The sequence below is a fragment of the Cervus elaphus genome, chromosome 5 (genome assembly GCF_910594005.1).
Source record: "Cervus elaphus chromosome 5, mCerEla1.1, whole genome shotgun sequence".
NCBI classification, from domain to species: domain Eukaryota; kingdom Metazoa; phylum Chordata; class Mammalia; order Artiodactyla; family Cervidae; genus Cervus; species Cervus elaphus.
The window spans coordinates 115,273,087-115,293,616 of record NC_057819.1 but is presented as its reverse complement, the minus strand read 5'-3'; the positions used below and the strand labels follow the sequence as shown (position 1 = coordinate 115,293,616).

The window sequence follows — 20,530 nt, the reverse complement described above, 5'->3', positions numbered from 1 at the left end:
GCGGGTCGTCTGTTCCTAAAGTGTATATTTCTGGAGACCCCGAGATGTGAAGGGCTGCAGGGACTATGCTCTCCCGAAGACCCTTTAGAATGCGAATCCCTTGGCTTAGGCCACGTTTCCCATTCCTCTAAACCCTTTCCCCGACCATATAAGGAGAGGCAGCTGCTGGGGGCGTCCCCAGGATCTAAAGATAGCAGCCCCTGCCTCGGCCTCCAAACGCCACGGGGCAGCGGGAGCAGCCATGGCACGGTAAGTGCTTCTGGCCGCCTCTTTCACTAGAGAGTCGCTTCTCTATGTTTTCTGGTCGCTCCAGGTTCTGTGAGGTGCCAAGGGAACCCTGGACTCCGGGTCTGTACCCTTGGGGTGGTGAAGAGAAATGTGACCTGAATATTCTCCATGTCTCCCTTACCTCTGTACTCTCTCACTTTTCCGGTTGTTCTCAGGTTCCCCCTCACCGCATACCCCAGTCCTGTCAGCCCCTCTTCCACTCCCTTCAGTCTTATTTGGCCCCGCTTTGGCCGTGCTGTAGCATAAAACGTCACTGTATTTTCCCTCCACCTTTCCCAAATTCCCTCAGTCTTCCCTCTCACACGGCTATGAAGCCCCACCTCAACTCCTCTTCAGGCAGCATGCCCGGACCCTGTGGTACGACAGGCCCAAGTATGTGTTCATGGAGTTTTGTGTTGAGGACAGCACGGATGTCCACGTGCTCATCGAAGACCACCGCATTGTGTTCAGGTAACCCCTCCCACCTCCCACTTCCTGGGAATCTTTGCTTTCTCTGCTGCCCCCTTCTCTCAGCCTTCCTCATCTCTTTAGCTGTATTGTCTCCTCAGCTGCAAGAATCCTGATGGAGTGGAGTTTTACAATGAGATTGAGTTCTATGCCAAGGTGAACTGCAAGGTAAGGGTGGGGTGGAACAGTAAGGACTGGATGGGAAAGCTGTTTGGGAAATTGGAGATTCATTCTAAACCTCAGACCCTAAAAGTGAGGTTCTTTATCTGGCAGGACTCCCAGGATAAGCGCTCTGGCCGCTCTATTACTTGCTTTGTGAGGAAATGGAAGGAGAAGGTGGCCTGGCCCAGGCTCACCAAGGAGGATATCAAGGTGCGTGTGTGGGAAGTGGCTGCTTTTTCTCCTATGTGCTCTGTCTGTGTACCCAGGTACCCAAGTTAGGTCTGGGAATCAGCCTTGGCTCCTTTCCCACAAACATTGTTACTCACCAGGTCCTGCCTATTTGACCTCCTAAATAATACATTTAAAAAAATTATTTGTCTGCATCAGGTCTTACTTGCTGCAGGCAGGATCTTTCATTGGGGTGCATGAACTCGAGTTGTGCAAGGGCTTAGTTGCTCTGCAGCATGTGCAATCTTAGTTCCACAACCAAGGATGGAACCCAGGTCCCCTGCATTGCACATCAGATTCTTAACCACTAGATCCCCAGGGAAGTCCTCTCCTAAATAGTCTTGAATCCATGATTTCACGTCTTCCTAATTCAGGCCCTATCCATTACTGGGTGAGGTTTGTTGCATATTTTCAGCCCCTCTGCATTACTCCCAACATGGTCTGTCCAAAATACACATTTGACCCTGTCACTCTTCCTCTTAAAACCCTCCAGTGGCTTCTTTTCCCCTAAAAGTTGAAAATTGGCTCCCTGCTGGCTGGATCTGGCTCTCAGATTTGTTTTAGCAGTCTTCTCAGTGTTGAAAATTATTTTGAAGGGTTACTTACATTTAAAAATGTGGAGATTTCACCTCTTGGCCAGAACCACCATCTTCCAGTAATTCACCTAAAAGACCAATGGGGAAAGAGGAGGGGCACCCACTATATGTTCTCTAGGCCTTTTAGAAAACATGGAGTTGTTCCTTTGGCCACATACATGTGAATCTACAAGAAAGGTGATGTAGATCTCAAGGGAAGGGGCATTGCTCAAAAATGAATGCCCCACAAATGTTATAATTGGAACATAGCAACCCTGGAAGAGTACAGTGTTACCCAGCATGCTGTTGGCATCTTTGTAAACAAACAAGTTAAGGGCAGGATTCTTGCCAAAAGCATATTAAGCATTCTAAGAGCTGAGGTAGCTTCCTGAAATGTGTGAAGAAATATGGAAGGAAGTCAGAAAAAGAAAGGAAGCCAAAGAGAAATGTCCTTGAGTTCAGCTGAAGCACCCACCTGCCCTGCTTAGAGAAGGACATTTCATGAGAACCAATGGAAGCGAGTCTGAACTGTTGCAACACATCGTGGCAAGATAGGTGTAAAGAAAATAAAAGACCTGGATTTTTTTTTTTTTTTAAGTAGAGATTAAAAAAAAAAAAAGAGATTTCACCTGAAAATCCAGATTCTCAACTTCTCTTGAAAACTAAAGACTCTGACCACATTGATCTAAATTCTCAAATGCCTAGAGTTGGAGCTTTAAATGGGGCATGTGCTCCACTTCACTCCTTTTCATTGTCTCTCTGACATGCTTAGGCATTTGAATGTGTAGCTTCTGCTGTTTGGGTTGAAGTCTCAGCACCACAGTGCAGTGTGGTATATAAGCTCGTGATTTGGCTATTCCTGCCTTCTTGCAGCCTCACACCACTTTAGTCTCTGCCTTGGACTTCACATTTCAGTCAAAGCAAACTGCTTGAAGCTCTTTTTCATGCACCAGGCTATTGTTTACCTCCATACCTTTGCTCTTACTGTGCCTTCTTCCTGGAAACTCTCCATCATCACTACCTTTGCCCACCTAACCCCTGCTTATCTTTCAAGGCAAGGCCTTGAAACCCCAAGAAGCCTGGTTTCCCATACTACCCCCTACCTAAGCCACTGTCACACTTTCCACGCTGTGTTATAATTTATTTACATTTCTCTTCCCTACTTCTCTTTTTAAATTTATTTTTATTATTTATTTGGCTGTGTTGGATCTAGTGGCATGTGGGATCTTCATTGTTGCATCATGCAGGATCTTTCACTGTGGTGTGTGGACTCTAGTTGAGGCACGTGGGCTCCAGAGCACGCAGGCTTCAGTAGTTCAGCTGGTGGGCTCAGTTGCTCCGTGGCATGTGGGATCTCAGTTCCTCATTCAGAGGTCAAATCTGCGTCCCTTGCATTGCACGGTGGATTCTTAACCACTGGACCACCAGAGAAGTCCCCCTACTTGCTTCTTGATGGCTGGGACTCAGTATTAAATGTTTTAATAATCCTAGTGCCAACCTCGGAATCACATAGTATGTATAAACACCTGTTCAATGAATGAGTGACCAACTTCTTTCCCTGTCTAAGCATGGGAACTTCGAATATCGGCCTCCAAGAGTTGTCTCTGATTCCAGGGAATGCAGCTTTGTTGACTCCTAGGATGCCTTATGATACAGTTATCTTCCTAGATGTGTTATTTGTCTACTCAGTCTGCTCCTGGAGAGCAGAGTTTATGCTTTTCCATTCCCTACAATGCCTGGCATTGTGCTTGGCACTTAATAAGTTCTTGGTCAATCTTTGCTGCTGCTGCTGCTGACATGGCAGCCCAGAGGGGGGTTAGTCAAAGGGGAAAGATGATACCCGCAATGACTCTCTTTCCCCCAAATACGCTCCCACACACATGTCCACACTCATCTATGCACCTCGGCTGCTGCCTTCCTGACCTGGGACTCTGTGTGCTTTTCTCCTACAGCCAGTGTGGCTGTCTGTGGACTTTGATAACTGGAGAGACTGGGAAGGGGATGAAGAAGTGGAGCTGGCTCAGGTGGAGCATTATGCAGAGGTAATTCCATTTTCTGCCCATCTCAGTCATTTTTGGTGGCCCTCTGCACACACTCAAAGATTGTCATCAACTGCGCTGTGCTCTGCTTAGTCACTCAGTTGTGTCTGACTCTGCGACCCCATAGACTGTAACCCGCCAGGCTCTTCTCTCCATGGGGATTTTCCAAGAATACCAGAGTGGGTTGCCATGCCCTCCTCCAGGGTCATCAGGCTAGGCAGAAGTATGTGAGCTCCCCGGCAGGCTGCTCATTGGTGTGGTCGTCTTTATATGTTTTGTGCATTGTTTAGTAGGGATACAAGAAGTGAATATTCTGTTCGTGAAACTATAAGCAGATTCATTCACTGTTTAGAGTAGAGCCTGTATGCTGATGAAGTTTGGCAAAAACTTTTTCTGCTTTTCTGCAATTCTTGTTCTCTCTTCTGTTTTCTTTACGTATATGTGTGTGTGTTTTCATGACCCAGACAGCTTCAGGGGAAACTCAAACTATGCAGTCTAAAAATTCACATCATAAAATAAATCACTGTTTCCCAATAAATTGCACCTTGCATAAGATATTTGGTTTCAGAATTTCAGCTACTATTTATTCAAGTTGCAAAAACACTAATAGACACTAACCCAGATTTGTTAGGACGTGTGTGTGTATGTTTAAATTTCCTTTTAAAAAGGGGATCAATATACTTTTCTCCTGTTATTCCAGTGTTATGTTAGGGGCTTTAAAACTGGGGCAAGTGTTTGCCTGGGACCATTTTCTGGTGGTTCATCGATATGCAGGTTGCTCTTCCCTCACTCCTCTTTATCTTTTGTGACTCCTCTTCTCTTCCCACCAGCTTTTGAAAAAGGTCAGCACCAAGGGACCACCCCCTGCAATGGATGATCTGGATGTAAGTAAAGCCTGTCCCTTAACCCTTCACTTTCCTTTCTGTCCTTAAAAATAAAAATTCTAGAAAGGTCCCAGTCTCTAGCATATCATGATTCTCAGTGCACGTTAGCCAAATCTGAATTTAACACAAGAGGTCAAATGTCCTTCTTTAATGCTTTAGAAAACCCCAGTAAGCCCTTCCTCCTTTCTATCTCTTCCCTTCTGCTTCTTCATTTTAGAGCAGGCCTGGCCCTGTTTATTATATTTACAGCTGTAAGGACCAGTATAGCATTTGTTGCAATTCTCACATTAAATGATTCATGGCACAGTGCTGTTTATTGAGTACCAGTGGCTTATTTTATCATCCAAAATTTAAATCCTTCTGTGTTAGGCTCCCTAGAAGTTGTGTGATTTAGAAAATCACCAAAGAAAGCTTTGGAGGAAGTTAGAAGGAGTGAGCAGCTTTTGTGAACACAAATGTCCACTGCAGACTCTACAGGTATTTCTGTCTTCTTTTTTCTCTAGGATGATTCTGACAGTGCTGATGCAACAAGTAATTAACTTTCTGTGACAGCAAAGCTGAAGAGGAAGCTGTGACTATCTTCTAGTCACTCTAACAAGCCAAGACTTGCATCTTTGTCAGCTCCTTGATGGTGCACCGGTGTCCTCTGAGATCTCTGAACTTTCCTAGAAGCTTTTTATTAAGGGTCTTCCTTCATTTTTTTTTTTTCAATTTCTTCCATTGCTTTCATTTTATTTATTATTATTATTTGCTGTGCTATGCAGCATGTAGGGTCCTAGTTCCCTGACCAGAAATTGAACCTACACCCCCTGCATTGGAAGTGCAGAGTCTTAACCACTGGACTGCTAGGGATGTCCCTCCTTTATCTTTTATTTTTTTTCCTTAGGCACTTGATATGGCTGCTGTATCAGATGGCAGGATAGGAGAGGAGCAGACAGATGGGGCCTTTGACTTCCTACGGGTTGGCCGTAATCTTTGTATTTGTACTCATCAGGGCTTTCTTGAGTATTTGAGCCTGTGTGTGTGTATGTCTTAAAGCAAAACCCACAGAAGCAACATATAGATTATAATAAATCTCTAGAAACTGTCTCTTTCCTTCTGGTACTTCTTCCTCCTGGAGGCAAGCCTCTTTCCCCTCTATAGCTCCTTTCCAGTGGAGAGGTGGGTGTCAGATATCCTGGCCCTTACTGTCGAGATTGGAAGAAGAAAGATGTTGGAAGCAGACTTGTAACCAAGCTGAGGAACTTTTCCACGCTCACACCTATGCTCTGATCTTCAGAGCAGGATCCAGCCTTTCATTGTATGGCTAACACTGCCACCTCTAGCATCAGCCAGAAACCTACTTCAGCTTCCTGCATACTCCAGAAGTATCTTTACACTTTTAAAGCTAATTGTTACATTAGTTAATGCCTATGTCTCTTTACTTCTCCATTCATCAGCTACCCCATTCATCCACAAACATTTTTTCATTGCCTAATGTGTACTTAAACTGTGACTTAAACAAAATTCAATACCCAGACTTTGCCCTTGAACTCAGGGTAAAGTACTGAGATTTGTTTAAAGAAACTCTAAAATTTATATCAGTAATTTATGGACATAGTTTTAAAAATTAAATAGTATAGAAAGGTGTACAATGTAAAGTAGGATTTGTATTCTCTTAATAGCTGTAAACACTGTTAATAGTTTCTTCAACAAACTGATATATTTATATCTATCTATATATGATATAAACTATATAATACCTATAATTTATATAATTATATATAAAACAATATACAACATATCTGGAACATAAACATATACAGTATCCTGTATTGTGTATATACAGTACAATATATATTAAAATTTAACACATGTGTGGGCAAATGCACTGTGTGTGTGTATAGTGGGAATCACACTATTATATACACCTTGCACCCTGCTTTTTTTCACTTTATATATATTGGAGTTCTTTCCAAGTCAGTGTACATAGATCTGACTCTTTATGGCTCCATGTTATTCAGTTGAACATATTTTCCATAATTTAACTGGTTCCTTATCAATTTGGTCTTTTTCAAGTTTCACGAAGGTGAAAATTGAAATTTCCTTGCACGAAGGTGCAAGGAACAGTTTAAAAAGTACATCTTTACATGTTTGGCAAGAACATTTGTAGGGTAAATCCACACCACCCCCACCTCTACCCCCTGCCAGAACCAGGTGGGATCCTGGTTCTCCCACCAGGGATTGAACCTGGGCCCTGGCAGTGGAACCACTGAGTCCTAACCACTGGACTGCCAAGGAGTTCATATAGTGTAAGTTCTAGAAGTGAAATTGCTAGGTCAAAGAGCAGATACATGTAAACATTTTGAAAGCTGTTGCTAAGTTGTTCTTAGATGAAATACTGATTTTCACTTCTACCACCACTTCCATCACTTCCACCACTTCTCCAAATTCTTTTAGGTATTTGCCAAGATAAAATTATACTTGGCTTGATTTGCTTGATTTATTTATTTCCAGCTGCCCTTCAAGGCTTGCAGGATCTTAGTACCCAGACCAGGGATTGAACCCAGGCATTCAGCAGTGAAAGTGCAGAATCCTAACCACTGGACCACCAGGGAATTCCCTGGTTTTATTTGCTTTAAATTATGAGATTGCTTATTGTTCATTAGTGACTAATGTTTCTTTTTAGAACCTCCCTCAGTAAAGAATTTGCCTGCAATTCACGAGAGCTGACTTTGATTCCTGGGTTGGGGAGATCCGCTGGAGAAGGAGATAGCAACCCACTCCAGTATTCTTGCCTGGGAAATCCCATGGACAGAGGAGCCTAGCAGGCTACAGTCCATTGGGTTGCAAGAGTCAGACATGACTGAGTGACTAAGTATTTATATATTATCTAAGTAAACTTTATATCTTATTTGAACTTCATATCAACCGTATAAAATTATTGTCTTTTCTTAATCGTGGTCAAACAGGTCACAGTAAGTGGCAAAGCTGGGACCTGAACTTGTATAGCATATCTCTCTTCACCTACAATTCTGAAAACTGAAAAGTTCTAAAATATGAGTTAAAAAAAATTAACACCAAAACTCACCTGGCATCAAAACATGACTTAAAATGATGTTAGGCTATTTATAGTCTTTGTTTATTTGGTTTAGTGCATTTATTTCTCAGCATAAATATTCATACATTTGATCACAGGGGGTTGCTCCAGAGTTCCAAATGGAACACATTAGGTAACATATAGGTATGGTCTGCGTTACTGCCTAAAATCAGGAAAGTCCTAAATTCTGAAGCATCTGGAGACTTCAAGCTTTTTATTAATTAGTTTAAAAGAACAGAACTTGGAGGAGGAAATGGCAATCCACTCCAGTATTCCTGCCTCGGAAAATCCCATGGACAGAGGAGCCTGGTGGGCTACAATCCATGTGGTCCTAGAGTCTGACACGACTGACCACTTAGCAGCAAAACAGCAGAAAGTTAATCTAAACTTTTAATTCGTTTAACGTTTTAAGACACTGATTGCAGTTTAATTTCTTTTAATCTATCTGCACTGTCCAATCAGGTAGCAATGGTCACACAAGGTTACTGAGTACTTGAAATATTGATATCCCCAACTGAGAAGTGCTGTAAGTGTAAAATACACATCAAGTTTCGAAAATTTTGTACGGGGTGGGGGAGAAACTCATTTTAAAATACTCATTACATGATGAAAAAATTTAGATATGGTCATTTAAATAAAAATATTATGAACATATGTGGCTTGCATTATAATTCCATTGGGCGGCGCTGCTGCGTATGCAAACCAGTACCATCCACGTTTCTATCGACCGGGCTTCCGCGGGGCTGAATTATGTCCCTCCCTGAGGTCCAAAGGGGCCAAACGAAGTGCTTCGACAAGTTCAAGCCGCAGTTTTGTCTTTTTTTTTCTGGTCCTTTTCACAAATAGTCGCTAAACAATTCCGAGAGCCTGCACGTCGCGTTTTGAATAAATTTGTTCAAACCGCATCCCGTTCTTTGCCCTGCTGCGCCTGCGCAGAGACGCGCCCGGTGTGAAGATTGTCCCGCTTTGCTCTCCGTCCGCCGCCGGGCATTTCAGTGAGCGCGCATCCCCGCGCCCTGGGAGACAGCAGCGATGGCGTTTCTGTGTCAGCGGGACAGCTACGCCAGAGAGGTGCGGCCTGCGGGGCGGGAAACCTGCTGCTCCGAGCGGGTGCGGCGGTGCGGGGCGAGGGGGCGCCGTGTGGAGGGGGCGCCGAGCTGGATTCAGTCCGGTGCGCTGAGGGTTGGGGTCGGGGCTAACTTTTGCATCCGTCTCCACCCAGTTTACCACCACTGTGGTCTCCTGCCGTCCCGCGGAGCTGCATACCGAAGGAAGCAACGGCAAAAAGGAAGTGCTGAGCGGTTTCCAAGTGGTACTGGAAGACACGCTGCTTTTCCCCGAGGGCGGGGGACAGGTACCAGGCCCATCTCGATCCCCTCCCTTCCCTTCCCAGGAAGCGCTCAATTTCTTTCTCACCCGGTGGGAAGTGTCTCTTGTCTCTCAGTCTCAGCTGTAATGAATACAGTTGGAAATTAGCTCAATTCGGCTCATTTGTTCACTCAACAGATATTTATCAACAGATACTTATCCAGCCCTAACACACCCTCTTTGGTACTGTTCCAGGCTCTGAGGATAAAGGTTGAACGAGAAAGTGTCTCTGCCTACATAGTGTATTTGTTGGAGGAAACAGAAAAAACGGTGACTAGATAAATAATATACCAGCTTAGATAAGTTCTATGGAGAAAACTAAAGTTTGAGGGAAACAGAGTGATGGGATGATCTCCTAGGTAGAGGACAAGTTACTTTAGTCAAGAACTAAGGGAAGTGGGTGTTAAGCCGTTCCTGTCATCTGGTGATGCTGGTGGGGGAGGGGAACTATTTCCAGGGAGGGAGAATAAGTGCAAAGGACCTGAGGTCGGAATTCCATTAGCATGTTTAGCACAGAGGGAAAAGTTTCCTCTGAAGGAGCACAAGAGAGGGCAGACTTATCAATACTGTGATGGGGTAGGGACAAGATCCAGTGAGAACTTGAGAAAGGAGGATACTCACCTCAAAGGTGGGCATTGTGGGAGAAGCTTTCCCAGCAGAGAGAGTAGCACAGTCGAAGGCAGGGGAGCCTGAAAGAATCTGACAAGTCTGGTTAACTGTAAACAGTCCCATATAGTTGGAGCTTATGGTACATGTTGATGACAGGCTGGAGATGGCTTTGGAAAGCTAAGTGGGGGCATTTCAGAGGGCCTTGAAGGATGTGTTAAGGTGTGTGAACTTCATTCAGGAAGCTGTGGTGAGCCATGGAAGTACTTAGGCAAAGAAATTATGTGAGAGAACGTACTAAGTGGCCAGTGTAGAGGTTTTCTGATCTGCTGAAGGAAAACCTGTGACGTCCAGTATCCATAGTAGGTCTCACTTTATATACCACCCCTTCCAGGAAGTCTTCCCTGATTTTCCTAGATTGTTAGGACCCTTTCTTTTGAGCTTCTCTAGAACAGTGTACTTTTTTGAACTATAGCAGGTTGTAGGTCATTTTGCAATTGCCTGTTGGCATGTCTATATCTTTTCCAGACTCTTCAGTTGCATGAGGGACCATGTCTTACCGTTGGCATGTCTGTATCTTTTCCAGACTCTTCATTTGCTTGAGGGACCATGTCTTATTTACATTGTATTCTTGGGCAGTCACAGTATCTTGTAAGCAGTTGTATTTTGTAATACTTCATATTTTTAATGTTTAATAAAACATTAGTTTAATAAAACATAGTTTAATCCTAATAGCAGTGAAGAAGATAGAATGGAAGAAGGGAGAAAAATTCGGATCATTTTAGAAACTATTGAAAGAGAAGAATCTAAACCAAGCAATGAGAGTGAGGATTAAGTTTCTTTGGGTTTTACTAAAAGTTTCCTTCCTATAGTTACAACGTTTAATTCTGTTATTCTGTTCTAAAGACCAAAATATACAGGTGTTCAGAGTGAAGAAGACAGAGATAGTCCCCTCCTGGAGCAAAATGAACCACCTCACTTGGCATTGCCTTTCTCCCTTAGAGAATCTCAAATTCTGGGTGTGTTTTTCACATACTTGCCCTGGAGAGTCTTTGATTCCAGGAGTTAGGTGAGCCCTGCCTGCCACCACTGATTATCTTTATTTCTTTACGCAGCCTGATGACCGTGGTACAATCAATGACATCTCTGTGCTGAGAGTGACTCGCCGGGGCACCCAGGCTGATCATTTCACCCAGACACCCCTGACCCCTGGGACTGAGGTTCAAGTCCGGGTGGACTGGGAGCGGAGGTTTGACCACATGCAGCAGCATTCAGGTAGATGAGTGGGATGGGACACTTCTAGTAGGGGCAGTTGCTGTTTGGGAATGTCAAGATGATTGAGATGTGTGGGTTCTCCAGGAGCTAACCTTTTAGAAGAGACAGACGTATTCAGAATCAGGATTCTGGCAAGATGTGATAAATGTTATAAAAGCAAAATGAGCAGGACTTCCCTGGTGGTCCACTGGTTGAGAGTCTGCCTGCCAATGCAGGGGAAATAGGTTCAATCCCTGGTCCAGGAAGATTCTACATGTGCCACAGCTACTGAACCCCGTGCTGCAGCTGCTGAAGCTCACATATGTTAGATCCTGTGCTTTGCAACAGGAGAAGCTGTCGCAGTGAATAAGCCTGGGCACCACAATGAAAGTAGCCCCTGCTCATCACAACTAGAAACAGCACACGCAGAGCAACGAAGATAGCACAGTCAAAAAAAACCCTCCAAGATGAGCAGTTAAAGTATTAGAATAACTGCTGGATTTAAGTATTACTAACTCCCACTGGATATCTTCATCTGGATATGTCTCATAGCCTTCTTAAACTCAAAATGTCCAAAATGGAATTGAAAAGCCACCCCCTCCCTTTGATCTGGTTTTCCGTTCACCTTTTAGGTTCAGTGCATGGCATCAGCATCCACCCGGTCGCTTGAATCCTGGTAGTCTGTTCAGACCCCTCTATAGGGATAGCCAGTCAGTCTGCATCCTGACGGTTTACTTTCTCAATGCTTCTCTGCCCACTTCCACTGTCAACGCCATTGTCCTTATCCCACCTCTCGCCATCTCTCCCCAGCCCTCTGTAATAGTCTCTTAGCTAGTCTTCCCACATTCAGTCTTGCTACTTTGCAGCCCATTCTCCACAAAGCAGCCAGAATAATCTAAAACTGAAAATCCGATCAAGCCACTCCCAGCCTTCAAGCTTTTCGGAGGCTGCCTGTAGCTCACTAAAGCCAAACATCTTGTCATGGGCTGTAAGACCTGCCTGGGCTGCTGCTTTTCTACTGCTCCAGCCTCATCCAGTGCCTCTGCTTCCCACTCTCCGCATCCTGGCCTTCTCTTGATTTCTTCAATATTACCCTGTTTGTTTGCTCCTTCAAGGCCTTGGGCTGTCTTGTTCCCTTTGCTTTCACAGTTGGCCCTTCTCTTCCTCTTGCTTTTTTTCCTCCTCCTCACTGTCATCGATCAGGGATAGCACCATAGCTCTAGTACCAAGCCCTGTGCCTCGTATGTGTAGGCACTTGATAACTTTCTGTCAAATGGGGAGTTCCCTGGTGGCCTGCTGGTGAGAGTTCCAGGTTTACAGCCGTGACCCAGGTTCAGTTCCCGGTTGGGGAACTGAGAGATCTTGTAAGTTGTGCGGTAAGGCCAGGAAAAAACAAAAATTCAAAACAAAAAACATACCTAAAATTTTCTTTTTGTCAAATGAATGGATGTGGCTCAATGAGAACTTGAGTTCAAATCCTGCCTCTGACGAGGTACATTGCCTTGGCAAGTCATTTATTTGATCTCTCTAGGCCTCGATTTCCTCATTCATGAAATGGCATCATAAAGCTTTTTGTAGAATTCTCCTGAGGATTTTCAATAAAGTATCTCTCGAGAGTATTACTCAATGTCCAGCAGGTCTTCAGCAGAATTTCTGGGATGACATTGACATGGGGATTGTGTGACTGCCTGGGCTCCTTACTCTTCTCCTGTCTCCTCTCTGTATTCAGGGCAGCATCTCATCACCGCAGTTGCTGATGATCTTTTTGGGCTGAAGACAACATCATGGTGAGCAGGGGACTGTCCAGCATGGGTCCCTGACTGCCAGCTCCTGATGGGTTAGGGGCAGGAAAATAAAAATCTGCTTTGCTCACCTGGTCCCTGTGAAGATGGGGTGGTGGATGACTTTGTTTCCCCCTGAGAAACATCTGCCTTTGCTTAGGAGTGAACATAGAATTTGGAGCCCAGTGACCTAGAGGGTGAATCCCAGCTGCATGACCTTGATCATGTTCCTTAATATTAACCCCTTCACCTGTAAAATGGCAGTGACAGTCCCTGCCTTGTGACATTTCTGTGAGGATTCAATAACAGCGTTTACATGAACATGCTCTGTAAACGATACTCTTCCTTATACTATTCATCGTCCCCGTCAGCATCCTGTGACCACTCTACTTCTGGCAGGGAGTTGGGGCGACTCCGGAGTGTCATTGAGCTGGATAGCCCCTCTGTGACTGCAGAGCAAGTAGCTGCCATTGAGCAGAGTGTCAATGAAAAAATCCGAGATCGGCTGCCAGTAAATGTGCGAGAACTGAGCCTGGATGATCCAGAGGTGGAGCAGGTGAGGGGAGAGCCAGGGGGTGTCTTCTGCAGAGTGCCCACCCGAGGGCTCCTCATCAAAATTCAGACAGCCCTCCTCCTTTCCTCACGTCCTAGGTGAGGGGCCGGGGTTTGCCGGATGATCACGCTGGGCCTATTCGAGTTGTTACCATCAGGAGCGTCGATTCCAACATGTGTTGCGGGACTCACGTGAGCAATCTCAGTGACCTTCAGGTAGGTGAGAGAGGGCTCTTGAATGGGTGGAAGAGAGGGTGTCAGGGGTGGGGGATCACAGCAGGGCTGGGAGTGATGGAGGGGACACCCGAGGGGTCCTGAGCGAAGTCACTCCATTATTGCTCCTGAGCTATTTGGGGAGGTCTTGGTCTCTCTTCCCCTCGGGTCCAGCACCTGCTGTGGCTTACCCATGTATATGTGTGTGTGTTACGTTCTTGCCTCATGTAGGTCATTAAAATTCTGGGCACTGAGAAGGGGAAAAAGAACAAAACCAACCTGATCTTCCTGGCTGGGAACCGGGTGCTGAAGTGGATGGAGAGGAGTCACGGCACTGAGAAGGCGCTCACGGCTCTGCTGAAGTACGTACGCCCCCTTCCTGGGCTCGACTCTCAGCTCCAGGGCAGCCAGAGTGTAGTCTGCCCACCCATACAGGAGACAGAATACTCTTATCTCTGGGAGGTGAGATGCGGTCATAAATGCTGCAGCGCTTTGGGTAGTTAGCCAGATGCACACAGAATGGTTTCTTCCTTTATATCCTCTCCCCCCAACCTTCTGAGGCTCCATCAAAATGTCCCCGAGTCCCATCTGGAGGGAGACACACCATCAGGAGGGGCATTGTTGATTTACGCCCAACACCAGAAGCAGTTGGGAAACTAGGGGGGCCTCCACGAACCTTTCTCTTGCAGGTGTGGAGCAGAGGACCACGTGGAAGCAGTGAAGAAGCTGCAGAATTCCAGCAAGCTCCTGCAGAAGGTGATTTATCCATGGAGGGTGGAAAGGGCGTGGGCTCTGCCTGAACAGGCTCCCAGACTCAGCCCCTCACCTGACCGGATGTGCAGTGTGGCAGCAGTGAGGGGCAGAGGGAGACGGTGCTCCCTCTGGTTACCCTTTCCCTGCCGGATGACTGAGTGACACTGTCCATTTCAGAACAACCTGAATCTGCTCAGAGACCTGGCTGTGCACATTGCCCACAGCCTCAGGAACAGCGCGGACTGTGGAGGTGTGATCGCATTACACAGGTGAGACAGGCCGGGGGCGCTGGGCTTCGGGCTCAGCTCTTCCCAGCGTAGAGTGCAGGAGTGGGAGGCGGGTCACCCCCGTGGTATTCTCAAGACTGAGAAGGCCCTAAGTAATGTGTTACCTTCCAGGTTTCCTGGGTTTGATATGAACATCTTCACATGTAACTTTCTTAGCACCTTGCCTCAGATCCTTCACCATCTAACAATTCTCCACTTACCTGGGAGAATCCTGTTTAAGGGAAATAGAAACAACGTACAGCAAAGCTTGTTGTGACGTGCTCAGGCCGAGAAGGACGTCGGGCTGGCCCTCCGTTTGCCCTCTTTCTTTGGCATTTTGCAGGAAAGGCAGAGGGGAGGCCAGTAGGAGGAGCTGGGCTTCCTGCAATTTCCCAGCTCCATTTGCAGCCTGGGTCTCACGTCTGTGCCCTTTGTTTTAGGAAGGATGGTGATTCTGAGTTCATGAATATCATCGCCAATGAGATTGGACCAGAGGTAAGAGGAGCGTGAGGTTCTTTGTCCACCCTAGTTGGAGACCTTGCAAGGGGTCTTCCTCATGAACATGTGGAGAATAGGAAATAGAAACTCACTCAATGCCATTTTCTCAACACTAACCGTGAGCCAGGCTTTGTTTTAGGTGTCAGACTTGCTCAGTGGTATTGACCTTTCTGGGACTGTGACATTTACCAGCTTTGGAGCTCCTTTTATCAGAACTGGAATTCCTCCATACCACCCATATTTATGTGTGCCAAGGGCCTGATTTCAGAAATATGGGGGTTGGCTTGGTCCTTAGAAGGCCATCCCTTCTGTTGACCTTTGCCTCTGGCCTCAGGCATTCCTCCCAGTCCTGACTGTCCAGAGTTTAGTGTTTTCCAGGTCTCTCTTTTGCCTTTACTCCAAAAATACTCTTTGAAATAGTCACTCTGGGCCAAGCAGTATGTACATCTCTCTTCATAATTCTGTGTAGATAGTGCACATTCTCAAGGAGCTCACTTTTATCTGGGAAGATAGCTACGTATGCTGATCTTTGTGATTTAGGGTGGTTGATGCTAGAGTGAGAGGAGTGCATTCTCTGTCAGGCTGAGGAGGCTTCAGGGGAGGGGCCTAGAAGACTGCTTAGGAGTCGGCAGACACAGGAGCCGGGGCGGCCTGGCTGAGGGAGACATGGAGGTGTAGGCAGTGGCAGGCACAGTGTAGGAGGGCAGTGGGGTGGCCAGGCTCCAGAGGTTGGCAGGAGTCAGATCATGAAAGGCATTTTATCCTTGATCATGGTCAGCAGCCTTCTGCCCCCTACTTAATGTTCAGCCTGAGTTCCTAAAGCCATTGTCAAAGTTTCTTGTCCCTTATGGGCCCCAGAGTGGAGGGGCTGTCTTACCATTCATCAGGAACATCACTTGTGGTTTAGAGGGAAAAGCTGTTTTTCTTTAAAGTGTAGTCGACATATCACATTGTCTTAAGATGTACAGTGTGTTGATATATATTGCAGTATGATAAAAATGTGTCCTTGAGGCTGAAAAGAGTGTAGTTTAGAGGGGATTGACTGCGTGTCTTTAAGTATCAGGGCTTATCTTCTTGTCTTCCATCCTAGGAGACCCTCCTCTTCTTAACTGTGGGCGATGAGAAAGGTGCTGGACTCTTTTTACTGGCAGGACCAGCTGAGGCCGTGGATACCCTGGGGCCCAGGTGATTAACTGTGGACAGCTATGTGCGGGTGGGAGAGCCTGTAAGCCTAACCTGCTAACACAGCCCTGATGAATGCAAAGGGCCGCCACTGTGTCTGCATCTTACGTTGATCACATCACAGCCGTGTGAGGTTGGCTGAGCAGAAATAATGATCACCACCATCATTCGCACTTTGCTATACCAGGGACAGCATGTCCTGTGCTTCAGATCTCACGGTTAAAGTGAGAGAACTGAGACTCAAGCCCAGGACTTTTTGTCACCAAATCTAATGTACTTTGTGTTTTTTCTTTTAGAAATTGAGATTCATAAGTGATGCTTGAATATAGGTTTTGGATTCTCCCTAGGCAGATGAAACAGGTGCTTAAGGCATCCACAAGATAGAGGCAAACTTGGGGGAAAAAATTAGGATTTTGAAACTGAATCAAAAAAGGCATTGATGTAGTTATTATAGAAAAGATAGAATTGTGCTGGACTTTTATTTTTTGTATTTTCTTATTTTAAATTAGCTATGGAAGTGGAGTATGTCATGTTCTTTGTGGCATTTAGGGTTTTTGAAGTCCTTGATGGGCTCTGATGAACACATGTTCATTGTAAAACCTAAAGGAAAACAGAAGTGTTTAGAGCAGAGGTTCCTGACAGCCAGGTGAGACCTATAGACTGGTTCGGCCTGTGTACTATTTTAAATTTTCAAAATTAGTTGCTACCTTTTAAAATTAGGAGATTTTTTCTTAAAAATGTATAGAGTTCTAGCTTTTTAAAAAATGGTGGAGGTGGGAAAAGGCATGCTTTGGCATTTCTGTGTCCACATTCCTGCAGGGTAGCATCTGTGAGGAAGTGCTGGCTGCCTCTTCAGACACCATAGACTCAGCCAGTGCCGTGGGCCCACCCTTCTCACTCAGCCCCAGTTGCTTCACTCACTGCTGTTCCCACAGGCCTTTGTGTCTACAGCTTTTTACCCTTAATTATTCTTGCCCTGCTCCCTGGAGGTTGCTGTAATTTAGCCCATTTCTAGGCACTTCTGTTGTTTCTAGTTATTCACTCTTATCAACATGCTGCGTGTATCTTTGTGCCCACATACAACTATTTCTAGAAGCCTTCTACTTTTTTCTCCCTCCCCCTCAGCCAGCAAGGAAAGCTTCAGGGCTGGCCTGGCTTTTCCCGTGACTCTCCCCTAAGAGACACCCCTCCCTGACCATCCCTCTGCTCCCCAGGGTGGCTGAGGTGCTGGAAGGCAAGGGCGCTGGGAAGAAAGGCCGCTTTCAGGGCAAGGCCACCAAGATGAGCCGGCGGGCAGAGGTGCAGGCGCTTCTCCAGGACTACGTCAGCACGCAGAGCGCAGAGGAGTGAGGACTCGGGTGCCCCGCTGGTCCTCCATTGACAGCGGGCCTCCTGAGACCACAGAAGGAGTCTCTTGGACAATAAAATAGTTTGACTTGAAATGATTGTGGTACCATGTATATTTATATGACAAGTGATGAATTTATGCAGTGTATTCCAGTGTGCTTATGTAGTCAGCATCTTTGTGAATAAACAGATTTTTTTTTTTTAAATTTTATTCAAGTATAGTTGATTTTCAGTGTTGTGTTAATTTCTGCTATATACCAGAGTGATTCAGTTATACAAACTATATGTTCTTTTTCATAGTCTTTTCCATTAGGATTTGTCACAGGATACTGAATATAGTTCTCTACGCTACACAGTAGGACCTTGCTCTTTATCTGTTCTATATATAATAGTTTGTATCTGCTAATCCCAACCTCCCAATCCTCCGCCTCCCTCCGCCCTCGTGGCAACCACAGTCTGTTAAGTCTGTGAGTCTTAAACAGCTTTCTTCGGCTCCTGTTACGTATATCCTACCTGTGAGTGTTATGTTGATGAAATGTATGAATGTATCTAATCCAGCTGCAGTCTTTTCCTTGTAGAGAAATGCAGCTGCCCGAGGAGATAAGAGTCAAGCTGGAGGCTTGGCTTAGGATGTAGACTCACATCTCCTTGTTTTCTCTTACTTTTTCCCTAGTCTTGTGTTTCAGAATTAAAAACTATCAATGACTGTAAATAGATTAAGAGTCCACAAAAATATTTGTAGAAAAATGTTCTAAGTCTGCTACTGAGGCAGGAAAAGGATAGAGATACCAGGCAAAACTAACCCAGAGAAAACTGGGGTCATTATTAATATGAAACAAGTGAGACTTTAAGGCTCTAAGACTTTAAGGCTCATTATTGAAACATCTTGAGGTTAAGAGCATAGACTTTGGGTTTTCACAGACCTGAGTAGAAATCCTGGCTTTGTGCACCTACAGGTGGTTAAATTATAAAGAAAAGCAGGAAAATAATTTAAAGTCAGGACAGCATTTACCTCTGGGGAGGGAGTGAAGCAGCACGGAGCAGAGACCCAAGGTGGGGGTGGGTGGGAGAGTGGTTTCTTGAATGCTGGCAACATTCTGTTTTTTGACTTGGGTGGCATTTACATAGGCTTTTGCTTATTAATGGTGGCTCAGCTGGTAAAGAATCCGCCTGCAATGCAGGAGACCTGGGTTCAATTCCTGGGTTGGGAAGATCCCCTGGAGAGGGGAAAGGCTACCCACTCCAGTGTTCTGGCCTGGAGAATTCCATGCACAATACAGTCACAGAGTCAGACTTGACTGAGCGACTTACACTTCACTTTGCTTAATAGTTTTGCATTGTGGCCTGCATTTATGTTTTATTCCATGGGGTTATTTCACAATTTAAGAATACAACTAAAAAAAAAAAAAATCTGATTCTGTCATTTACTCACTTAGGAAAGTTACCTTGCATTTTCAACCTTCACTTTCCTCACTGGTAAAATGGCAGTACGTGCTCAAGAAAGCACTTTGTGGGACTTCCCTGGTGGTCCAGTGGTTAAGAATCCACCTGCCAACGCAGGGCACATAGGTTTCATCCCTGGTTCTGGAAGATTATACATGCCGAGGGGCAACTAAGCCTGTGAGCAAAACTTCTGGGCCATGCACTTGAGAGCCCATGCTCTGCAATAAGAGAAGCCAATACAATGAGAAGCCCACTTACTGCGACTAGGGAAAGCCTGAGTGTAGCAATAAAGATTCAGCATAGCCAAAAATTTTTAAAAAGCACTTAATGGATTCCCAGAGGTGATCTAGCAACAGGTCATTTTTGATCACCTAGTGTTCTGTTTCTCTTTACCTGCAAATCGAGGATTGATTGTAACAGTAGGAGCAGTTGGCCTTCTTCCACCCCCAGGTGAGCCGCATCCCTGGGTGGGGCTGCTGTGGATGGATTTGGGTGCAGGCACCTCATGTGCTTTCCTAGTTATATTAGAGCTATGATTGAGCCCAGGGGAAGCTTCCTCTGAACCCAGCGTGTGTGTGTGCATGCTAAGTCGCTTCAGTTGTTTCCAACTCTTTGCCACCCGTAGACTGTAGCCCACCAGGCTCCTCTGTCCTTGGGATTCTCTAGGCAAGAATACTGGAGTGGGTTGCCATGCCCTCCTCCAGGGGATCTTCCCTTGAACCCAGCAGCTATCAACAAATAGCTTCAGATTAGATGTCCATCTTCTTGTTCTCACCAGGAGTTTATTCAAGTGAAATTCCCACATGAAGAAATTCTGCTACTGTTTTGCTAGAGAGACGGAGGCAGGGAGCATGGCTTCATTGAATTTTTCTGGAAGGAACTGAGTGCTTACCTAGTGCAGTGGCTTCTAGACTTTTGTCTTTAGTTTAAATAAAGGAAGCTTTTCTTCATGAGCCTTACATATAAAAGCCCATTTCAGAAATGGACGAAAGTTGTGTTGATCTGGTTGGAAAAGGAAGTGGGAAAAAAAAGAAAAGGAAGTGGAGGCATGGAGTTTTGAAGGCACTCAGGAGGTCCCTGAGGGTTTCCTATGGAGCCACAGGGCACCATTTGGAAGCTATTGAGTGTGCATGCTAAGTCGCTTCAGTCCTATCCGACTCTTTGGGACCATATGGACTGTAGCCTGCCAAGTTCCTCTGTCCATGGGGATTCCCCAGGCAAGAATACTTCCTCCAGGGGATCTTCCTGACCCAGGGATCGAACTTGCATCTCCTGCTGCTCTTGCATTGCAGGTAGATTCTTTACCACTGAGCTTAGTTCCCTAACTAGGGATCAAACCTGTGCTTCCTGCCTTTGAAGCACAAGAGTTTTATCCACTGGACCACTAAGGAAGTCCAACAAGAAATTTTTTGATGTGCCATTCCATTTCAAAGCATAAACAAATCCCTCCCCCAACCACCTGTGTTTTTCCATCACAGGGCACTCAATTATGGTGTCTGTGCTGGTCCTTCAAATCAAACTTATGGTTCAATCCTGAGTCTCCTGATGAGGTTCTGTGCTTACAT

At 45.5% G+C, this 20,530-nt stretch overlaps 2 protein-coding genes across 4 annotated transcripts; both read left to right on the top strand.

Annotated features, from left to right (window-relative positions):
- Positions 1 to 2: 2 nt before the first annotated feature.
- On the top strand, positions 3 to 5,712 carry PTGES3L (prostaglandin E synthase 3 like). Of its 3 annotated transcripts, none has more exons than XM_043904722.1 (7): positions 3 to 249; positions 578 to 738; positions 837 to 903; positions 1,009 to 1,107; positions 3,653 to 3,742; positions 4,570 to 4,623; positions 5,127 to 5,712. In XM_043904722.1, exons 2-7 carry the CDS (start codon positions 671 to 673, stop codon positions 5,160 to 5,162), a joined length of 414 nt encoding a protein of 137 aa, XP_043760657.1. In that variant the 5' UTR covers positions 3 to 249; positions 578 to 670; the 3' UTR covers positions 5,163 to 5,712. The 3 variants fall into 3 exon arrangements, with proteins under 3 accessions (XP_043760657.1, XP_043760655.1, XP_043760656.1); XM_043904720.1 differs by having other exon boundaries at positions 43 to 249; positions 625 to 738; XM_043904721.1 differs by lacking the exon at positions 3,653 to 3,742 and having other exon boundaries at positions 43 to 249; positions 625 to 738.
- A 2,808-nt stretch (positions 5,713 to 8,520) lies between these two features.
- LOC122695164 (alanyl-tRNA editing protein Aarsd1) lies at positions 8,521 to 17,743 on the top strand. The gene is made up of 12 exons (XM_043904719.1): positions 8,521 to 8,773; positions 8,925 to 9,056; positions 10,792 to 10,951; positions 12,660 to 12,717; positions 13,111 to 13,267; positions 13,363 to 13,479; positions 13,708 to 13,838; positions 14,166 to 14,232; positions 14,407 to 14,498; positions 14,936 to 14,990; positions 16,084 to 16,178; positions 17,390 to 17,743. The coding sequence occupies exons 1-12, from the start codon at positions 8,735 to 8,737 to the stop codon at positions 17,523 to 17,525; spliced, it is 1,239 nt and encodes a 412-aa protein (XP_043760654.1). The 5' UTR covers positions 8,521 to 8,734; the 3' UTR covers positions 17,526 to 17,743.
- The last annotated feature ends 2,787 nt before the right edge of the window (positions 17,744 to 20,530 follow it).

Bases quoted from the DNA above. Each gene is read 5' to 3' on its own strand.
- PTGES3L (XM_043904720.1), top strand. The intron at 739-836 runs GTAACCCCTCCC...TTGTCTCCTCAG, and splicing joins GACCACCGCATTGTGTTCAG to CTGCAAGAATCCTGATGGAG. The intron at 1,108-3,652 runs GTGCGTGTGTGG...TTTCTCCTACAG, and splicing joins TCACCAAGGAGGATATCAAG to CCAGTGTGGCTGTCTGTGGA.
- LOC122695164 (XM_043904719.1), top strand. From the start codon at position 8,735: ATGGCGTTTCTGTGTCAGCGGGACAGCTACGCCAGAGAG. The intron at 13,480-13,707 runs GTAGGTGAGAGA...TGCCTCATGTAG, and splicing joins GCAATCTCAGTGACCTTCAG to GTCATTAAAATTCTGGGCAC. The intron at 14,233-14,406 runs GTGATTTATCCA...TGTCCATTTCAG, and splicing joins CCAGCAAGCTCCTGCAGAAG to AACAACCTGAATCTGCTCAG.